The sequence below is a fragment of the Colobus angolensis genome, unplaced genomic scaffold (genome assembly GCF_000951035.1).
Source record: "Colobus angolensis palliatus isolate OR3802 unplaced genomic scaffold, Cang.pa_1.0 Scaffold89, whole genome shotgun sequence".
NCBI classification, from domain to species: domain Eukaryota; kingdom Metazoa; phylum Chordata; class Mammalia; order Primates; family Cercopithecidae; genus Colobus; species Colobus angolensis.
The window spans coordinates 4,600,138-4,621,965 of NW_012122820.1; the positions used below are offsets into that span (position 1 = coordinate 4,600,138).

The 21,828-nt window shown below is 47.6% G+C and overlaps 1 protein-coding gene across 1 annotated transcript in view; it reads right to left on the bottom strand.

The window, feature by feature from the left end:
• CRACR2A (calcium release activated channel regulator 2A) overlaps window positions 1-21,828 on the bottom strand; it is a 129,070-nt gene that overhangs the window by 17,137 nt on the left and 90,105 nt on the right. The window contains exons 10-15 of the mRNA XM_011931065.1: window positions 21,612-21,799; window positions 16,061-16,132; window positions 12,123-12,168; window positions 9,548-9,654; window positions 5,648-5,975; window positions 1,117-1,249 (exon numbers count right to left, since the gene is read on the bottom strand). Coding sequence (XP_011786455.1) covers window positions 1,117-1,249; window positions 5,648-5,975; window positions 9,548-9,654; window positions 12,123-12,168; window positions 16,061-16,132; window positions 21,612-21,799 — 874 coding nt within the window. The remainder of the gene's footprint in view (window positions 1-1,116; window positions 1,250-5,647; window positions 5,976-9,547; window positions 9,655-12,122; window positions 12,169-16,060; window positions 16,133-21,611; window positions 21,800-21,828) is intronic.

The following is a 21,828-nucleotide window of genomic DNA, read 5'->3' on the forward strand; positions in this document are numbered from 1 at the left end:
AGGACTTCTGATGTCTTACTGAACCTCCGAAGCCCCTTCTTCCTGCACCAACCTCCATTCACCTCCAGAGGCAGACGAGCATCCTCACCTCTCATGGGGTGCTAAGTGCATACAACTCAATTGAGGGACACTATGGCATGGAATAGAAGGTAGTTGAGGGGAAGATATCAGCACCAACCAACAGATGGGAATGTGAACAAGCCTCTAACCTCTCTGGACCCCAGTTTCCTGATCTGTTGACTGGGCTGAACAGTACCTGTCCCCTAAGGTTGTTGTGGAGATAGATGGAAAGGATGACTATAAAAGCTTCTGGTAAATATTCAGGTCATACAAATACATTTTCAAGTACAGCTGACTTATCAGCTCGGTGGAACAGGCATGCAATGTATTTGTTTTTTGTTGAGTGATTCACCTTTCTGTTGAGTGATTCAAGCTAAAACGTCCGTATGCCCTTGGGTCTCACCACATATTCCAATGCAACCCTCAACTGTGGGTGAAGGGATTAAAGGCCTCTATTTAAATAAAATATCACCCAGAGTGGGAACGCATTAAGCCGTGATCATCCATTAATGGCCGAGCCTAATGAGCTTCCACATTGAAGTCCAGCTGTCACCCAGCAGGCTGGGGACTTAGGACAGATACAATGTGACGGGTAAAAGAAGCCTTCCAGGAGCGAGGCCAGGATGTAGCAAGCCCTCAGGAAGGCAGGGGGATGTGTGGCAGGATGGGGGTCTCGGGAGGAGTCCCAGGCAGTTCAGGGGGAGCGGGAAGACCCAGGGCCCTGCTGACAGTGGGGAGGAGTGGTCAAAGGGAGGGGAAGTGGGAAAGGGGACCCAAATCTACCTTTACCAAGTTTAGTTCCATAAACCCAGGGTTGGACTTATGAAGTACTCCGGGGTCCCGTCACACACAGGATGAGCTCAGCAGCCTGAGGGGAGGCGGCTTCATCTCGCCCCTCCCAGCCTCTCTGTTGGACACAGCAGACACCAGCATCCCTATCGTCCAATCCCCGTGGCCCTTCCCATGGGCCTCTAATGCCCCCTCCCCCGGGTCCCCTTCTCACAAAGTCCTTTCCCAGAGATGGGCCTGGGACCCACCTCAGGGAGGAGAACTCACCCACAGTGGCCGCCATGCCCGGGGAGAACCGGTCCTCACAGAACCTCCTCAGGAAGGACGTCTTCCCCACCGCGGAATTGCCGACGAACACAATCTTGAAGAGCCGGTCGGGGGCAGAGGGAGGGCTTTCCTCCTGCGGACGGCACACAGTCTGACCAACTGCAGGCAATGGTCCTGCCAGCCCCTGCCCCAGCCACCAGAGGCCCTTCACCCATCCCCACAGTGGCCCTCAGGGGGTGCAGACCGGCCTCCAGACCTGCACCAGGGAGGCTGCCACAGCCTCAGAATGCAGTGAGCGTAGTCGGTCTTGGGGCATGGAGGCTTTTTCCAGCATCTGCAGGAGGGAGGAGAAACAGCCACCCAAGTGACATTTGCTGTCCGCCTCCTGTGGCAGGAGGCAGAGGCCGACCCTGGATTCCGGTAGGGTGGAGGAGGCAGCACGTTCACAGATAAGGACAGCTCAGTGCTCCAAGTGTGACAGGGCACACAGGAGGGGCCTTACCACCATGGCCTCCCGAAGTGCTGCTTTTACAGGTGTGAGCCACCATGCCCAGCCCACAATTCCTTCAAGAGGAGGCAGGAATTTTTTCGGTAGGGAAGGACAAAGTGGGGCGTTTGTATAGAGAAGCAGAGAAGGATCAAAGAAGGCTTATCCACATCACGGGGACAGAAACGTCCCAGGTTGGGACAGGGAGTTCCTTATTTCAGCCCTATCCTTGGCAGCCTGGACTAAATGGAGGATGCTCTTGCCTCCCTGAATATTGCTCTCCATGCATCTCATCAGCTCCCATCGAGGCACCGCCATCTTCCTTGTGTAACTGAGGCACGAGGGTCTCCACTCAGGAAGCTGGGAAATGCTAGGCTGCTGGGCAAAGCTTCCCAGAGTCAGTCAGTCACTGCTGCTCTGTCTCTTGGGCCCAGCAGAGGGAAAGGGCTGGGGCATGAAAGCCCAGAGGGGAGTGAACTTGACCTAGGACAAAAAGCAAGTAGTAGGTAGAGTAAGGAGCCACCTTCCAGCACAGCCTCCTTCTGAGGAATGATCATTCATTCCAGGGAGCTGCCACTCAACCGCAGGCATCGTGCCTTCAGGCCCAGCTCAGTGTGGCCTGATCACATGGGGAGGCTCTTTTGCATCTATTTAAAAGTGAATTTGGGGGAATTCGCTCCTCTCATTGAGCAAATACTATAATGTAGCAGCAGTTGTATTAGCAGTACTTGAGTTTCAGATAAAAAGCCATTCACTGCCTTTTGGAGAGAAATCAATTCCAGGCAGTATTTAGGAGAGAATTCAAGGTCAACTCCAAAAATTTAAACTAGAAGTTAAAAAAAAAAAAAACAACCAACCCGCACTCAAAAACTATACCTCCTGCCCCATTTTCTTTATTCATGCCATGCACAAGGGCACCAACTCTCTGCTGGCCCCTGTACTTTTAATTGTTATTTGTTTGAGACTAAAACTCAGTGTATCAATCTAATACACCCAAGCACAGTACAGGGCAGGGAAGGTGAAACCCAGGATGGCAGGAGACGGTCCTGGTGGGAGAGGCGTTGCCTGATCCTTAGCCCTGTGGCCACTGCCCCTCCTCAGGCAGAGCACTTTTATTTTGCCCATAGACACACCAACGGCTCAGCGGCAGGCAGGACTCACCTCACAGGGGCAGCAAACTCTCAGGTATGTTCATGCACTTAACCCACTGTCCCCTCTGGGGGACAGGCCACCTGCCACAGGAAAATAAGATGGCTGGATTGCGGGGAGGGGGCTGGAGAAGTAGTACCTGGCTGGCAAGTCAGAAGATCTCTTCTCACCCTTCCTCCTTTCATGCTTTATAATTTAAAAAATAAGCCTTTAAAAAATAAAATTATGCTAATGTTTCCAATTAGGAAATGCACAAAAGTAGAGGGGAAATTAATTCTTCCTAATCTACCCTACCACCCTGAAATGGTCACTATTCCTATCTTTTTATTTTTTAAGAGACTGGGTCGCATTCTGTTGCCCAGGCTGGAGTGCAGTGGTACAATCACAGCTCACTGCAGCCTTGAACTCCTGGGCTCAGAACTCCTCCTGCCTCAGCCCCTAGAGCAGCTAGGACTACAGGTATGCATCAACACGTCTAGCTAATTTTCTTACTTTTTGTAAAGACCGGGTCTTGCTATGTTGCTTAGGCTGGTCTTGAACTCCTGGCCTCAGGCTAACCCCCCACCATGGCCTCCCAAAGTGCTGCTCTTACAGGTGTGAGCCACCATGCCCAGTCCACAATTCACATCTTGATGCATTCCTTTCAGCTTTCTAAAATATCATCTGTTTTATTTACAGAAATTTGAGATACATATAATTTTATCCTACTTTATCATATCTTATTAACTTGGAGTTTTTTTACTCACTAAAGATTTTTGAAAATATTTTTAACAGCTGTATAATACTCTAGTGAATTAATATACTATGCCTTATGTCCCTATTATTGGACATTTTTCTTTCAACCGTTTGCTATTATAAATAATTCTTGCATTCTTGAGTTCAATCTTTGTCTGATTTTGGTTATTTCCTTACGAAGAATTCCCAGCAGTAGAAGTGCCGGTTCAAAGGATATGGTATTTTTCAGTTTTTGGTTCATATTACCAAATGGGTTTCCAGAAGGGTTGTACCAGTTTAAACCTCCTCGGCCTTGTATGGGAGGGCCTGCCTTGCAGTAGCCTTCAAAGGAGCATACCTTCCCTGCTGGAGCTGTGGTGTGGCTGCTGGTAAATCACACTTCCTCCCTGCTGCAGTTCTGCCCCCAGACCTCGTGGAGCAGGCACAGAAGTGAGAGAACTCGGTGAGGAGGGCTGGGCTCCCCGTCACTGTGGGCCTGGCCCTCCTCTCTGAGCTCCAACTTTCCCATCTGTCAACAGGGAGAAAAAATTTCTGACCTGACTCATCAGAGAGCGGTGAGGATAAAATGCCACAGCAGATGTTTGAGCAGATGCTTGAGCCTTTTTCTTCAGCCCCAGCTCCTACTGACCTCATGACACTTCTTTCACGTTTTAGGGGGACATCTTGGAGTTATGTAAGACCCCGTTTGTACCCACTGCCAGCAAGTGTAGGTCTGTGCATTGAAGGGGATGTGGAAGGGCATGCAGGAGGGACGGGGACCCCACATTGGTGCCACCCAGCTCTCCACTCTTCCCTTGCACCAGGGCCCTTGAGGAGTGATCTGCAGGCATGAGTCTTAATCCTGGCCTAAGAATGGTAACCTATGCCAGGAAGTCCATTAGGTAGCTCACACCCCAGCACAGCCACTGGGAAAAGTTCAAGGTGGCAAAGGCTCAGCTCTCAATGGCTGAGGTGGCGTGCGCAGGGAGGAACCTCTTTCAGACTGTTGTGCATTGTTCTAAAGCTGTTTCAGAAAGCTGAGTGCAGGATGAGGTCTCAAGGAGCCTATTCCGAGGCCTGAGTCCCAAACGAGGCAAAGGACATCTATCACCATGAGCCACGGGAGCCACTTTTCATGTGGTCTCCCTTTTCCTACAGAATTTAGCAAGAATGTCTGGTGGGAAGTACAGGGTCACCCTGAAGAGAGGAGCAGGCAGGGAATGTCGGAATGAAAGTGTGATTAGCTGATTAAGAACCAAGAGAAAAATGATGGTATGCAAACTTTCTAAAGCAGGGCCTGGCTCTGCTAAGACCAGTTACAAAGCATGCAACTTCAAAAGCATATGAAATTGCATGCTAGGAGCCTAGCATACAGTCGATCTTAAGTAGGTGCTCAACTAACGCTTTTGAATCTGAGTCGGAAGAGAGGGCGCAGGGTCGGGAATGGGGCAAACAACTGTGGGATATGATGAGGTTTCTTTTCAAATAATCTGATCAATCTTTCATTCTTTAATTCATAGTACCCCCCTCCCCCGGCTTTTTTCTCCTTTTCTTTCTTCTTGCCTTTGTTAGATGCCCAGGCACACCACCGTACCAAGCGTTATCAGTACCAGCTCACACTCCTTTCCTTATTTGGAAAGAGGACGAACTTTCTGGCTCATTACAGACACCCCTTGCCCTTTGCCTCCATTTTCTTTTACGTGCCCACCCTATCTTTAAAAATCAAATGTTTAGCCAACCGGGATTAGTTTAGATTGTACGACCCGACCCCGGCCAATGGGGAAAGGGTACAGGGGCAGGACTTGCATCAGAGATAAACATGCACCTCACGCCCCTCTGTTCAGGTGTACTCTCATGGCAACTGGCCAAGGAGGCACCCCTCTGCGCAGAAGTAAAATTGCTTTGCTAAGAATCCTTTGTTCGAGTGTTCAATTTCCTTAGGATTTTGAGCGTTATTCCAAACACAACGGAGGTTTAAGGAGAATTTATCCGGACCCCTGGGTCTCCCCGCATGACACTCAGCTAAGCGGGGGAAAGTGGCATTTGGAGGACACAGATGTGGTGAATCACGGGACCTGCAGCATCTGACCTCCTGAGCTGCCTCTCCGGGCACCTGGCCTCAAATGCAAGAGACAGATCATAGAAGCAATGTCCATGAACCAAAGCAGGATGAACCCTTACCTTACACAGGGCTTCTTTTCCAACAGGCTGCCCTCGGGGGGATGTGGGGGTGAGTTTCAAGGGTGGGGCCTCCTGGATTTGTCCCTGTACCCCCTGGTCAGAGACCTCTTCCTCTTCTGGGCATTTGCTCAGGGGTTGCTCAAAGCCGCCATCCAGGAGCTGGGGCAGGGGGTCTTCTTCAATGGAGATGATTCTGCGGAGAGGCCGGGGGTATGGACCAGGCCCCGGCTCCCTGGTTCCTGGCTCCTCTTCTGTTAGGGGATATCCACTCAGGCCCAGGGAACTTCTCCTCGGGATGCCAAACACCTCCTCCTCCTCCTCTGACTGGCTATTGGGGCGGGGAAGAGAGAAGAGTTGGGAGGATTTCACAAAATATTTCAACACGGGCTGCATGACGGCTTTTGTGACAAACAGATAACCAGGGAGCACCACACCTTTGGAGAAGAGCACTCTGGGAAAGGGAAGAACAAACCAGCCAGCATTCTGCAGCTCATTCACTCAACACGCTTACACTTAGTGCCTGCTGCCACTGCTGAGGCAGATGATGACACAGATGATGATGATGATGACGACCAAGCATTAAGTACAGATGCCACTTACAGATGGACATAATGCCTGTCCTCATGGAATACTTGATTTAGTGGGGGACTAAAGCAATAATGACACAAATAAATACATCATTTACAAATTGTGAGACTGCTATGAAGGAGAAGGAAAGGTTGTAAAGAAAGAAGCCTCAGACTTAGATACAAGGCACCCTGATTAACATGAGCAGGTGGCCTTGGCTCTGCTCCCAGCGCCAGCCCTTACTGTGTGTCCTTGGGTAAGACACTTCAACTCTTCAGGCCTTGCTGTCAAATGTGGCCCATCTGCTCTGTCTATTCACAAATAAGACAATACATAAAAACAGACATGTTTGCAAAACATCCTCAGCAGTGTGAGGGGTGCTGTTGCTCTGGGAGGGCCCCCCACCTCCAGATATAGCAGGTCTGCTGGTTCACAGGCAGCTGCCCCCTAGACAGGAGGCTTTGGGTCAGAAGAAAACCAGGCAGACATCTCCATTCACCTCTCCTTCCTCTCCCTTTCTCTTCCTCTTTCTGTATTCCTGGAAGTCAGAATCAGGAGTAAATGGTCTCAGAGGCCTAAGCACACACTTGCTTCTAGAAGCATTTGAGCACTAAGGGCAAGGAGAAGCTGTAGGCAGTGCAGGAACGAGGGAACTGGATGTGGGGGTCAATGCAGAGTCTGTACTTTCAGAAGGTTTTGAGAGCAAAGGCCTCACAGAAATTGTCTTAAAGGAAGTTTGACAGGGAGGACCTTAAGTCCAGAATTGAGACACACACACACACACACACACACACACACGCACACACGCACGCACACATGCACGCAGACTAGAAAAGAAAATGGAATGGGGATGAAGCAATGGGGTGACAGGGCCAAAGGAGAAAGGAACTAAATGAACGACACAGAATATGCAGAACAGAGAAATATATTTTCTTTTGCTCCCTGATTTAAAATATGTATTACTCTTAAAGATCAACAGTAGAAGAAAAAAAAAAAAAAAAAAAAAAAGCAGGTATCACCATCCTGATATTAACTGCGATTTTTTTTGTTTTTTTTTGTTTTTGAGACGGAGTCTTGCTCTGCCACCCAGGCTGGAGCACAGTGGCTGGATCTCAGCTCACTGCAAGCTCCGCCTCCCGGGTTCACGCCATTCTCCTGCCTCAGCCTCCCGAGTAGCTGGGACTACAGGCGCCCGCCTCGTCCGTCGCCCAGCTAGTTTTTTGTATTTTTTAGTAGAGACGGGGTTTCACCGTATTAGCGAGGATGGTCTTGATCTCCTGACCTCGTGATCCATCCGTCTCAGCCTCCCAAAGGCTGGGATTACAGGCTTGAGCCACCGCACCCGGCAAACTGCGATTTTGAAAGACAAATTACGATATAGTGCTTGCTTGCGGAAAGGGTGAATTAGTTTGTATTCCCTGATATAAAAATAAAGGATTTGCAGCAATTAAAGCACCTTTCCCTTGCCTTATAAAAACAGTTTTAAGAAAGCCAAATGTCTTCTTTCCAGCAAACTTCCTACATATTGTATCAAGCTTATAAAGTGCTTATTTGTTTTAGAACACAATTGGTATTCCCATCTACTTTTACTCTGCTTATACACACCAAAGTGAATATTTGTGTGTACACATGAGCAACTATGCACACACAGCATGTTTTTCAAAGGCTGTGCAACCAGAAAAGAAATAGCCACTTAAATAGGCCTTAAAACAAAGCATTTATTGGAAAAAGCTTTTTATCTGGGAAATTCTCAAGCACTACTGCCATTCTGTAATGCCTGCATCACGGCATGACTGAGTTCATTTTTGGTTTTACCACCAAGTGCTCTCTGCCATTAGTAGGGACAGCAGCTATTTTTGGCAAAGTCTGCATTAGAATTCGGGGCTCACAATTTGTCGCTTACTTGATTATTGTCTGCTTCTACCACTCAACCAGAAATTCAATGACACAGAGGTAGGTCCATTTTGCTCACTACTGTATGTCCAGCAAATAGCACAGCATCTCACACACAGTAGACACTCAATAAATATGTATTAAGTGAGCATTTAATAACGGAGATTAATGGTAGGACCCAAGTCTAATTTATTTCTGGAGGCTTTACAGAACTCAAAAGAATGTCTGGAACACAGTAGGTAATCAGTAAACGTCTGTTCAATCAATCAGCCGATCCATTCCATTCTGAGGAACCAACGGGCCAATCACTATTGCAGAAATTGGGCTCCCAAATTGTATCTCATTATTCAGCTATTTAGAACAAGGATTCATGATGATCAGGCCCAAAGGTTTGACTGATGAGCTGATTTACATCTCCAGAGTCACTCCCCCTTTGCATGTCTTTTCATTTCGTGCTTGCAGTCTTCAAGGTCTCTCTGGGTCTGATACTGAAGGGCCAGGTGCCTCTGTCTCTCTATGGCCATCTCTGTGGACACAGCACGCGCCAAAATGAAGAGCGGGCCGGGGACTGGTTAGTCTCTGAATGAACAACGAGCCAACACTTGGGGACTCAAGCTCAATCGTGTGCTGCCCAAGAGCAACAAAACGCATTACGTTTGAGTTAATTAATTATAAGTCATTGAAACGATCTGTCCAGCACAGGCCCCCGTCTTGTCTGTGAAAGGAGTTAACTATTGGAGATTCTATTTGACACTTTAATTAACCTTCATAGCCAATACAGTCATGTTCCTAAAAACCCAAGTGCATCGGCCGGGCGTGGCGGCTCACACCTGTAATCCTAGCACTTTGGGAGGCCGAGGCGGGCAGATCGCGAGGTCAGGAGTTCAAGACCAGTCCTGGCCAACATGGAGAAACCCCGTCTTTACCAAAAATACAAAAATGAGATGGGCGTGGTGGCGCACCTCTGTAATCCCAGCTATTTGGGAGGCTGAGAGGTTGCAGCGAGCCCAGATCGTGCCACTGCACTCTGGCCTGGGTGACAAAGCAAGACTGTGTCTCAAACAACAACAATAAAAACCCCAAAACCGAGTGCATCCATTCTGCTCAGCAGAAACAGTGTTACCCAGCTACACACTCCATCTCTCTCTCCCTTGACCCCTCTCCTCTGCTGCTACACAGTCCCTCTCTGCAGACACACAATAGGGTGGGGCAGCCTCAGAAGACAATGGTCTGTCCTGGGGGGTTTGCTCTGCACATTCCCGCTCTGGCTTGGATGTCAGAACAGGGAGGGGATTGTGTTCCAAGATTTGAGGGGAGTGAGTGCAGCTGACCTCAGTTTCCTCACCTTTCAAGGGGTCAGCAGGCACTAAGTGTGGGCCCAGAGCCAGCTCCCAATGAGCCCGACATTAATGAAGGGATGAGCAAGTGGAGATGACTTACCTCCTAAGAATCCCTCTGCCGTCCACATATTTGCCTATCACGGAGCCAGATCTCTTTTTCCAGCTTGCCCTGGAAGCAGCTGTGTTTGCCTTGGCTGCCTTGTTTTTCTGTAGAAACACAAAATGCCCTTAGATCCATGCCTATTTGCCCCGATGTTTGAACAGAAAAGGGGTCATGGTTCCCATCTCATAGACTAGGCTCTACACAAAACTCTGAAGGAAGTAAGCAGTGTGATGGTCACCCCATTAGCATCTACCCACTCTTCCCTTTTGCCATCATCCCTTACCAGAATCTCTCCATCTCCTTTCCGGTTACCTCATCAAATGAAAAAATACACAGTTTATAGCCTGGGGTCCATCCTGTTATTCACAGGAGCACTGATCATTTGTAAAAGGAAAAAGAAGAAGAGATAAGTGTTTAATGCATATTTTCTATACATATTTCTAATGCACATAGAAAATACGCATTGAACATTTATCTCTTCTGAAAAAATACCTCTATATTTTTGAAACAGGGTCTTGCTCTGTCTCCCAGGTCAGAGTGCAATGGCATGATCACAGCGCACTGCAGCCTCAAACTCCTGCACTCAAGCAATCCTCTAGCCTCAGCCTCCTGGGTAGCTAGGACTATAGGCACTCTACCACGCCTGGCTAATTTTCTCATTTTTTGTGGAGATGGAACCTTGCCATGTTGCCCAGGTTGGTCTTGAATTCTTGGCCTTAAGTGATCCTCCCATCTCACTCTCCCAAAGTACTGGGATTATAGGAGTGAGCCACCACACCTGGTCAGACAGAAAAAAGAAAAAATATTTACAGGCATAAAAAAAACTCTGTGAATCTTTAATTCACACTCGTCTGTATGGCTCCAATCTCTTTTTATTTCTAAAGTCTCAGATGTAATGAGAAAGTAACTAGCCAGGAGGATCAATTAACTCAGTGTTCTGTCCATGTAACTCCTGAGTAGCATCAGGCAGTTCAGCTTTTTGGTGGAAGTAGGCTGGGTGTAGATAAATTACTAACATCCGTAACACAGAACCTGGGTGGAGCAGGGGTTTACAACCCCCTTGGCCTATACTCCCTGACAGATGTCTTCCAGGAGATGAGGCGGGGGAGTTAGACTGCAGGAAACACCTCTCGTTAATTAGCCATGCCATGATTCCCAATGATCCTTAATGAGAGGAGGAGCTGCAGTGCTCCCAGAGCCCCTGAAGGTATGGCCATGCTGATTCTAAATTCATCTTCAATTCTTACTCAGTTTGTCCCTCTTTCTTTGATTCCCCACAGGAGTTCTGTAATTCCATGCCCCTTTCAAAGCAGAATCAGTTTGGCAGGTAAAGGGGAGGGAGGTGAAGGGATTAGGGTGACATTTGGTTGGAAGTTTTAAAATAAGTTCAGTGTTACTTCTAAAACAATTAGAACCACTATCATCATCAAACAAACAAACATGGGTAGGCTTAAGTCTTGCTCTAACAGTACACATAGGTGGGTGGCAGAGATGTTTGCTGCCAGTAAGTGATGGAAAAGAAACTGTGGCGTAATGCGGTCCCTCAGGGATGTGCGATTATAAAGCAGGTTAGATCTAATGTAGGGCAAACCAGCCGCCTTCTGCTGACCATATCTAGGTCACTGTTCAGCTAAGGGTCCAATACACAACATCCCCTTTCCAAGAATCTTTCTCAAAGATTCCTGTTGTATGGAGGGGGGATGGGAATTCACTTTCCTCATGTGACAGTGGGGGTCACGGTCCAAGGTGGTAAATGACTTGCCCAGGGACACACATGAAATTCATAGGATGGTCATCCTGATAATTAGGAAGTCACATCAATCAATTTGGCCTTCAGTTTTCTTCCCTTCAGAGCAGCCAGTGGCTCCTGTCTAAAGGGGAAGATGAGTAACAGCATGGAATCCTAGGTTTTAGCCAGTGTGGTCCACAGTGAAGGCCTTTAAATAAATACAGGATTTCACGTCATTTAGGAAAGTATATATATATATATAAAAACATACATATATACACACACATATACACATTATATACACACACTATATATATACTACATATATATGCTACATATATATATAGAGAGAGAGAGAGACATGGTACTCCGGTATGGAAGAGTAGGCAATAGGATAGAGAAAAATAGTTCATAAAATCAAGTATGAAAACAGTGAAATACATATTTCTAATGTGGTCTATGACAGTATAAAAAGGAAAATTTTCAGTGAGATAAAAATTTAAATGAAGAAGAAAGCTGTGAGCATTTTGGTTTAGAAGTGATGATGACATTTCAACTGCGCCATCTCATGGATAGAACTATCATTTCTGCATCCAAGAAATGTGCGACCCTCCCAAATATTTCAGTCTTGTTGTGCCAAGAGGAAACGGCGTTGCTGTTAACACACTGTTACCCAGTAAGCCACCCTGAATTTTTATTAATTGCAAAATGTTTTTATGCTGTCATCCTGCCAAATAGATCCCAAGTGTCAGGACACTGCTGGGCCAGTCTTGACATGGATCTGGCTGTCCAGTGGACCACAGCCCTTGGTCCCCCAAAGGTAAGGGAGAACTGGCCAATTACCTGAAAACATATGTCCCGTTCATCCCGAAGGTGCTTGTTCCTTTCCCTGTGGATGGTAAAGGGGAATCTATTCAAACACGGAGTTTGCAGTTGACAGATCCAACGGCAGCCAATTCGCTAGTCAGATGGGTGCAGGGGAAGGTGTGGTGTGGAAGACCAGGGAGTCTGTGGAATCTCCTTCGGCAGGGATGTGATTAACGGCAGAGGATAGTTTGTGTGTACAGATAGGTACACACCGACGTGGGGGATAGACTGAATGCCCTTGAGACACCCATGGCCCATCAGGATGATGCATGGCCTCTCCTATTATTAGGGGCACCGCCTCCAGGGGGACCCCAGCATTCCAGCTCCACCTGGGAGCTTCCCGTTGGGCTCCCTCTTTCTTTCTCTCTGTGCACCATTCATTCATCCATTCATGCATGCATGCATGTATTCACTAAAATGGCTCCTGAGCACCCACCGCATGTCAGGCACTCTTCTAGCCATCAAGGTCACGCCAATGACCAAAACAAAAACTTCCTGCCTCACAGAACTTGTATTTTAGTGGAGAGATATCTGTTATTGAGAAAATAAAGTGGGAAAGTGGAGTAAAAGAAGCCAGAGGGTGGAGTAGTATTTCAACTACCGTGGTCAGTGACGCCCTTACTGATAAGACAGCATTTGTGCAGAACCTTGAAGGAGTGGGAGAAGCATTCCAGGCAGAGGAGAGGCTAGGGCAAAGCCTTGTGCTGGGATACACCTAGTGTGAGCAAGAAACAGAAAGGAGGAAGTAGAGAGCCCAAAGGGTAAGTAGTTAGGAGATGAAGCCAGAGAAAAAGTGGATGGTGGTCAGGACCTGTCTCTTCACAGCCCTATGGGCCACTGTACGAACTTTGATTTTTACTCCAAATGAGATATGAAGCCAAGGGGCTGGGGGTGGTGAGGGTGAAGCAGCTGGCAAAGGAATGTCAAGATCTGGCTCCAGTTTTCAAAGGATCCCTCTGGATGTGGTACTAAGAATAGACTGCTGGGGGCAAGTGTGGGGCCCTGACACTTGAGGAATATTTTTAGTAACATGGAGGTCACTGGCCACTGGGGTAAGAACTGTTTTTGTGGAACAGCAGGGGGGAAAAGGCCTGATTGGTGGGTTGAGAATGTGAAGAAAAGGAGTGGAGACAGTGAATGTGAACAACTCTTCTGAACATTTTGTTGTAAAGGGGTTGAAGAAATGGCAAGTAGTTGGGTGGGGAAGTGAGGACAAGAGATGTTAGACAAGAAACATTAGAGTACATTTGTAGGTATCTTCAAAAGAGATAAAACTGACAATGGAGGAGAGAAAGAACAAATGCTGGAACAGTCCTTGAGGAGCCAGGAAGAGACAGGCTCTAATTCTAGACTGTGAGTTGGGTACAGGGGTTGGGGATGGCCTCTGTGACGAGCATGGGGAGTACATCCACCGTAACAGAGAAGAAGGCAGAGACATGGGCGTGGGAGGAAGCTCTTATCGAATGGTTCCAGCTGTGAAACAGGAGCAAGCGTGAGGATGGAAAAGGAGGAGTCTTTTTTCCAGGACTTAAAGTAGGAGCAGTTGGGAAAGTGAGTTGACTGGGTCTGCTGTGCGACTGCGGAATGCACTTGGGGTTCACAACTGGGAATTTCATCCATTAACACAAGAGGTGGAGAGGGCAGGCCAGATGACCTCAAAGTGCTTAGCAGTTTTGTGATTCTATGACTCTTCTGGCCAGTGGCCTCTGAACAAACCTATACTTCCGAAGGGAAAGGGAGGGCACAGCCATGGTTAGGCCCTAATCATCATAACGCTGCCATTTATGGGGGCACTTATTGTGGGCCAGGCGCTCTGCTAAGTGTATTGTACACCATAGAAAGAGATTTTAGGTGGGGCCTGAGGAGTCACCACCAGGGCAACTGACTTCCAATTCCGCCAGTCTTGCAGAAAACATTAGGAATGTGCCAGGGTTGTTTTCAGTTACCTGCATGGGGTGAGCAGGCAGGCACACAGCCAGGGGCTTCACAACAAGTCAGGAGGGACATGGAGGTTATTTTACAAGTCCTGAGAATGGCAAAGTGAGCTGCTCATGCCAAGTGAGGGCACTCGGCACGGAGCTGTGAGTTAGCACCCTTGCACCTGAGCGAGGACCTTGGGAGACCCGGAAAGTCCCACCATTTTTGGAAAGCATGCTGTGTTGTTTCCTGCTTTGTGGCTTCCTGCTTTATGGGGATGTGGCCTTCTCCATACAGAAGCCTCAGTACTTAAAGAAACGAATCTGCTTTTGTTCCCATCGCTGCTCTGCTGTGATTCCTACTCACAAGTATCATCTTATTCTCAAAAGAACCCTGTAAGCTAGGCATGGGAAAATTAAGACTCGGATTGGTTAAGTCAACTGCCCAAGGTCACACAAGCTAATGAGAGGAAGTGCTGGGTTTTGAATCAGATCCAGCTTCAAAGTGCTTGTTCCCAATCAAGTGCCCTGAAATTGCTCGTGTTTGCACCCACTGTCCTTTGGATGGCGGCCCTTCTCACCCCGTCACACCCCAGCTGTCATCCTGATTCCACCACCATCCCACTCCTGCCCTCCCCCCCATATTCCCGCTATCCCCCACCCCCACCGCAGCATTCTCTCTCCCTTAATTCCTGGTGGTTTCACTGTGAAGGAGAGATCTGCCATGAGGCCTTCCCTCCACCTCTCAGCTTTCATTAGCCAGCGAGACTTAAGCTGGGTAACCCTGCATCGACGGTACAGAAAGGTCTCAGTCCCTTTGTGATTCTGCACAAATGCTAGCCTCCATTAAAAAGACCCGTAAGTATTTGTAGAGAGCTGCCTTGTCATTCTCCCCTGCGCATTCTCTTTGAATCTACCCTTTCATTTTTTCCTAAATGCGATAGAAAAAAAAGACCCCAAACTTGTCCTTATACATTTTGTTCTCTTCCTTTTACCAAAGCCTTCCTAAGAATCAAGACCTTCTCGCAAATGGATTACAACTTGGTCACCTAAGAACCCCCTTGCATGTTCCCTGGCTCTGGAGGCCTGACCGAATCATGTATTGAGCACAGTCAATCTGCAACGCATTCAGGTTGAAGCACTTTTCCATTTGGTAGCATCATAGATGCCAGAGAGAGTGAGCATCCCTCGCTTTCACAAAAACAAAAACCTTCATAACGTAACTGGGAAGTGATTCAAAACCACTTGCACTTCAAAAATCAGAACGCAAAGTCCTTCTGTTTCCTCACCCTTCCCCAAGAGGTGCCCAGCCGGCAGTGACTTACACACATCACGGGCAACACCAAAACGTCCATCTTTCCCTGAACAGGTTTGTTTTTCTGAGGAGGGGAGGGTGGTGCACGTTCCAGACCAGTCAACTGTGAATGTATTGCCGGGGGTCTCTGAAGGCTGAGGAAGCTTTTTCTTGGTGCTCTGTTTGTGATTCATTTACTCATTCAACAAACACGAACAGAACGCAGCCGACTTACGGATTTCCATTCTGGCCCTATCAGCGAGGAGCTGCGTTCCCTGTGGTATCATTCCTCGAATATCAACTTCCCCGTCAGTTAATTCCTGTGAACTAACCGCCCTACTCACTGAACAGTTTGCTGAAGATGAAAGAGATAATATTTCTGGCATAGATTAAATGCTCAATAAACCTAGCTCTACTCCCATGTGATCCAGTACCAAGCATGGTCCTATGAGGGACTCAGAACAGTGGGGCAGAGCCTCCCCACCAGGAGGAATAAACTGGATATGGGCGCATGTGTAAATGGACCAAACATAACACAGGGGCTACTCAGTGGTCCAAACACTGCGTTGGGGACCAAGGGAATGAGGGCGCTCTCCGCAGGCATATTTTTCCAGCACATAGGCAAGGATGACCCTCAGACTGGTCCTTCCGACCCCAGGCTTCTGGGAGGTGCTCTCAGCACAGGCCAGTGCCCACCGACGCACCTTAGGAAATCCAGCTGCTTGAGGAGCCCGGCCTTCTCGCGCTGTAGACTCTCCGTCACACGGTACACTTCCCTGAGGAGGAGGCAAACACATTGCGGTGAGCTCCCAGGTGGAAGCCGGATGCCCAGACCCCTCACGCTGGAGACTGGCAGGCGATGCCGCACTGGGGACGGAGGGCATTGGAGGAATGTGGTCTTCTCTTGGAAAGCTCCTATGGTATGTAAGTGCTTTGGGCATTGCATGTGCCCAATTTGGGAGGTGAACTTATCCTCAATTTATAGACTCTGACCATCAGAGAAGTCTGCTAAGTCTTTGCAGTTCACGCAGACAATCCGTGACTGAACCAGGGTCCCCTCCTACCCCTAGACCCAGCTTATGCCACAGCCACTTCACATGCCACCTAAGAATAGGCTGGATGGTCACTAAAGAGTCTGTCCAGGCTCCAAACTGCCTTATCCTATCCAGACTTCAGGGAATTAGAATCAAAATTCTTCCTCAGCCAGATCTTGAAGGGTGAGAGCAGAATTTGTATTACCTTCCCTCCCATGCTCGCCCCACCCAGAGGCTGGAGCGGTATGCTTTTAGGAGCTCTGGAAGAACCACCTTTTCTTTCCCACCTTCCTCCCAAAGTCCCCAGATATCTGGACTGTTCACTATTGGGCATTCATTTCTCTGACTTACGATCCAGCTGTAATGCAGAGATTGAATGTATCTATTATAACCATTTATATCACTGTGCAAACGTGTTAATTGTAACAGGAGTTGAGAGGAAGGGGAGAGAGAAGCAGGGAGGCTGTGAATCAGGGCAACTAGAGGGCAACTCAGGTGGGGAGGTAAGGGCTGTGTCTGGTTTGTTTACATTGATATCCTCGACACAGCGCCTGGCTTGGAGGTGTAATCAGCAAATAGGTGGAGGAAGAAAGAAAAGAGAGAGTAAAAGAGGTGAGGGGGAGCAAAGAAGGAAGAAAGGGAGGGAAGGAGGAAGAAAGGAAGGAAAGAATGAAGGAAGGAGGAAAAGAAGGAAGAATAAAAGAGGAAGGAAGGATGTCTTCAGCATCACTCAGGGAAGAAAGGAAAGGAAAAAAAATAAGAAATCGGGTGATATTGGGAAACTGGCTTAACTTCACAATTCTGTCTTCGTTTTTCCTTCTCTGTTCTATACCATGCTTTAGACAATTTTTAATCGCTCTCCGATCTTACTACAAGGGTCTATAGTTCCACATTGCCAAACTGCAGCACAGCTTTTCACGTAGGGAGCATCTCGCAAGTTGATGCAGGCGTCACTTCCCATGGGCTGTCAGGGCTGCCAGGCTGTGCACACACTGGGCTGGGCAAGGACCCCTCTGCCACTCCATCAGTCTCATTACTGAGCTGGCAAAAACAGCACCAACATGCTGGTCCACAGGACTCTCCTGCCAAGCTCCTAATAACCTGATTCCTTCAGCATGATGTTTCTCTTTTCCCCATTTTATAGAATAATTGTAAAGTCAATTTACAGCAATAAGAGGCTGAATGAAATTCTAAGTTCAACTCAGACAATTCCAATTAAGCAACAAACCTTCTCTGGCTCCTGCAGAGATGCAAATTCTTGGCATTTTATTACCGATTATATTTAATTTCAACTTGAAGAAAAACAATGTATTTCCCATCATCCAAACTGGGTCTCTAAACCCCTGTCCGGGACACTGCTCTGATGAGCGCTCTGTGAGCCAGCTGCCCGCTCCCGACTCTGGGCCCTGGGAGCTGAAGATCCTGGTGCTGTACTTTAGGGTCCCCCCACCCCACCCTGTGTCCTGCCTCTCCAGGGGTGACCAGGAGCTCACAGCTTTTCCTCTGCTCAGGAAAATCATTCACCAGGGACTTAAGATCTGGGTTCTTACAGAGTGTTTTACCAAATAGCTAGTTCCCAAATTCTAAGTCTTCTCTGGCTCTGCATACACAGCACCAGTGACCATCAGAGCTATATATACATACGTTTGTATTAGAAATACATGTGAACACACGTACTGTTCTGTTTGTCTAGTAAACATATATCTGCTTGGATATTTGTATATCCATATATACACACATATATTCAGAAATATATTTTTGTGTCAATAAAAGAAAGGCACTTCTGAAAAAAAAGACACTCAGATATTTGACTGAATGACCTCTAAAGGCCTTCTAACCTAGAGGTTCTAAAAGTGTATACATGGGTAATATGTAAACTTAAAGAGAAAGAACCTGCAGTTGTTTGGAGTGGTAATTGGTGAGGCGTTGATGGTTACCCTTAGGGGAACTGCTGTTGGCTTTGTTTTAGGGGAGGGATGAGCTATGGAGCACTTCGCAAGACATATTGTCAAGTGAAAAATGTAAATGCAGAACAGTATGCTTAGTATGCTACTGTTTTATAAAGGAAAAGTGTGTGTGTGTACATGCGTGTGCACGTGTGTGCACGCACATATATGTGTCTGTGCCTGCATATACACATAGCATACTCTGAAAGGATCCATAAGAAACCATGACCAGTGGCTCTGATGACTGCAGATCGGGGCCGTGTCGGGGACACAGACTTCTTTTTGAGCATATAACCTTTTGTGCCTTTTGAATTGTGTGCCTTGTCATAACTACTTACTCAAAATAAAAGTTAATTAAAAAATAAACAGAGAGTTGCTGCTTCTCTGCTGACCTTCATCTTTACATTACCTCTCTGCTGGATAGTTCTTTCTTTATCTCATTTTAAAATCTACTTCCGCTACCTTGAGCATCTTCAGAGATCAGGAAAATTAATTTTGCCTGTTCAGAATTCTTGCTGATCAGTGACTACGCCTGTTTACCTCCCAGCTCCACCCTTTCCTCTCCCAGCTGCTCTGCAGCAGCACGAGGCAGCAAGACCCTGTCAGAGAGCCCGGGACTATCAGGAGAATCGGGCTCCGTCCCTGTTATCCAGCACTAACTAGCTGCATGGCTTTGGGCCCATCACTACGCCTCTCTGAGCCTCAGTCTCTTCATGTATAAAATGAGTGTGAGTCACTGCGCCTGGTCCAGGATGATTTAAAGATCAAATGAGAGGATGTCAAATGATCGACATAAGTGAGATATATTGAATGCCCAGCATGGTACTTAGCACAGAATACATGTTTGCCAAATGAAGAAGTCATTGACTATATGGATAAATGAATATACAAATAAACAAATGGGAGTCCTCTGCCCTGAGCCTCAGAGTACATTTGTTGTAAAACCTAAGAGTACCAAGACAAGATAAATGACTGATTCTTCAGGGACTCCTCCAGGTGAACTAGAGCATCAAAGTCCTCTCCATCTGCCAGTCTGCAACCCTACTCCATGGAGAACAAGCTAAGCCTCTCGCTGCACTGCTCTCCCAGCCTCCCTGGATGGGACATGCTCTCCAGGCCCCAGCATGCTCCCTGGCTACACAAGAAACTTCAAGCTTCTTGAATACAAGTTGTGAAGGTTCTGGAGTCATATTTCTCTCTTCCTCCCAATCCTCCCTCCCTCCCTCTTTTTTAATTCCCAGCCTCCAGAGATTGTGTCTCTGGCTTGGTTAATTAAGATAAGACTTCAGAAAGCTTTGAATCCTCATGCTGTGATGTGATGCTCCAGCACTGGGTGTTTATTTCCATTTGCTGTTCTAATGCTTGTGCCTTCAGATGTTTGTTGCTTTTAGAGCTTGATTGAATTTTAAGAGCCTGCATCCTTAATTCTGTTTGTAAAGCTAAATGCCTGTACCTTGTTGACCTGTTCTCAGTGAGGAGGAACTGATTTTGCTTGTTCACAATAAAATATGTTGTCCTTCCACAATTGGTCATCCAAGAATTGGGATGGAGGGGCTTAATTTAAGTCAGCTACTTGGGAGCTCTTTGTTTTTGTTTTGTTTTAACTGGAGACATCTTACTAGGGTGAAATTTCCAGCCCAAACACGTCTCCTTCCTTTTACCCCAGGCAATTAGCACCAAATGGTACAGGATTCCACATGGAGGTCAAACGAGCACAGCAGTTTTATGTAGGCCTGTGGACCAAAATCCTGCCAGCAGCCACCCAGAGTGAGCACCTTCACTTCTGAACAAGGGGAGTTAACATCTATAAAACAAGTTCTGGAACGTAGCACTGCCCTTTTCCCTAAAATCACACTTTCAGTACTACCTGGTACCTTCCAGGATCAGGCACACCATTACTTTTTTCAGAATAAATGAATGAATGAAGAGTGCATGAACGAATGTGTGAGTAAATGATAGCCAGTCCGACTCTTGTAAGAATCTTTTCTGCAGGCTTGTTATTCTCTAGGGAAAATCGGCAAGATGTGTCTAACTCTTGGCATGTTGGGATAGTTACTTAAACCTCTGAACCTTAGTTTCCTCCTCGATAATAGCAGAACCTGCCACACCAGGAATTTTTTTTTTTTTTTTTTTTTGAGACAGAGTCTTGCTCTGTCGCCCAGGCTGGAGCACAGTGGCATGATCTCGGCTCACTGCAACCTCTGCCTCCCAGGTTCAAGCCATTCTCCTGCCTCAGCCTCCCGAGTAGCTGAGACTACAGGCATGTACCACCATGCCCGGCTAATTTTTGTATTTTTAATAGAGATAGGGTTTCATCATGTTGGTCAGGCTGGTCTCGAACTCATGACCTCATGATCTGCCCACCTCGGCCTCCCAAAGTGCTGGGATTACAAGTGTGAGCCACCACGCCTGGCCCAGGATGATTTAAAGATCAAATAGAGGATGTCAAATGATCAACATAAGTGAGATATATTGAATGCCCAGCATGGTACCTAGCGCAGAATAAATGTTTGCCAAATGAATAAGTCATTGACTATATGGATAAATGAATATACAAATAAACAAAGGAGAGTCCTCTGCCCTGAGCCTCAGAGTACATTTGTTCTAAAACCTAAGACTACCAAGACAAGATAAATGGCTGATTCTTCAGGGACTCCTCCAGCTTAAGGTGCAGACCCAGGCTTGATTCTGCCTCAGGTGTGCCTCTGCCTAGTAAACTAACCCCCATGGTTGGACACCACTGGCAGGTCGGACCCTGAGAGACGTGGGTTCCCCCTACTGGGACCACACAGTTGAATCTGAGGAACGTGGTGGAAAAAATGGGCAGAGATGGACAGGCGAGTCCAGGACAGTGTCACATGCCCCGTCAGATCACACGCTGATCCCGGAAGCCTTCCTGCTTCCCTCGGGTCTCCCTCGGCCTCCCAGGTCTCTACACGCCGACAATTACCTAGGGTCTGTCTGCTCACTCAGCATTTGCCCACAGACTCCCTCATATTTGTTTGTGGAAAAACATGTCTTTCTTATCACAGAATGCATTTTCTGAGAACAGGGCTGTACATTTCTTGTCAATCCTAGGCAATGCTGGACACAGAACTGGTCTGCTTAACAGGGTCAGAATCCTAGAAGAGTGTTAGAAGAGTCTCAGGGAGCAACAAGCCCAAATCCACATTTCACAGGCCAGGAGAAAGGGTCTCTGAGCGGCGAGGGGAGACGCCCATAGTGGGGGGGTGGTGCTGGAGGACAGCAGAGGAGTGGACAAAGGCTGGACTCACATCTCCTTCTCCTGGTGGAGTTTGCAGGCCTCTTGCTGAAGGCTTTCCAGCTGCTGCTGAGCATCCTGGAGCTCCCAGGAGGTCCGCTCCAGCTCCCGGGCCAGCTCCTGGTTGGTGAGTTTCAGCTTGGTATTCTCAGCTTTGGTCTCATGCTTGTCATGATGCAGGGCCGTGCACTGACCTTCCAGCTGCAAAGGTATGGGGAGCAGAGGGGAAT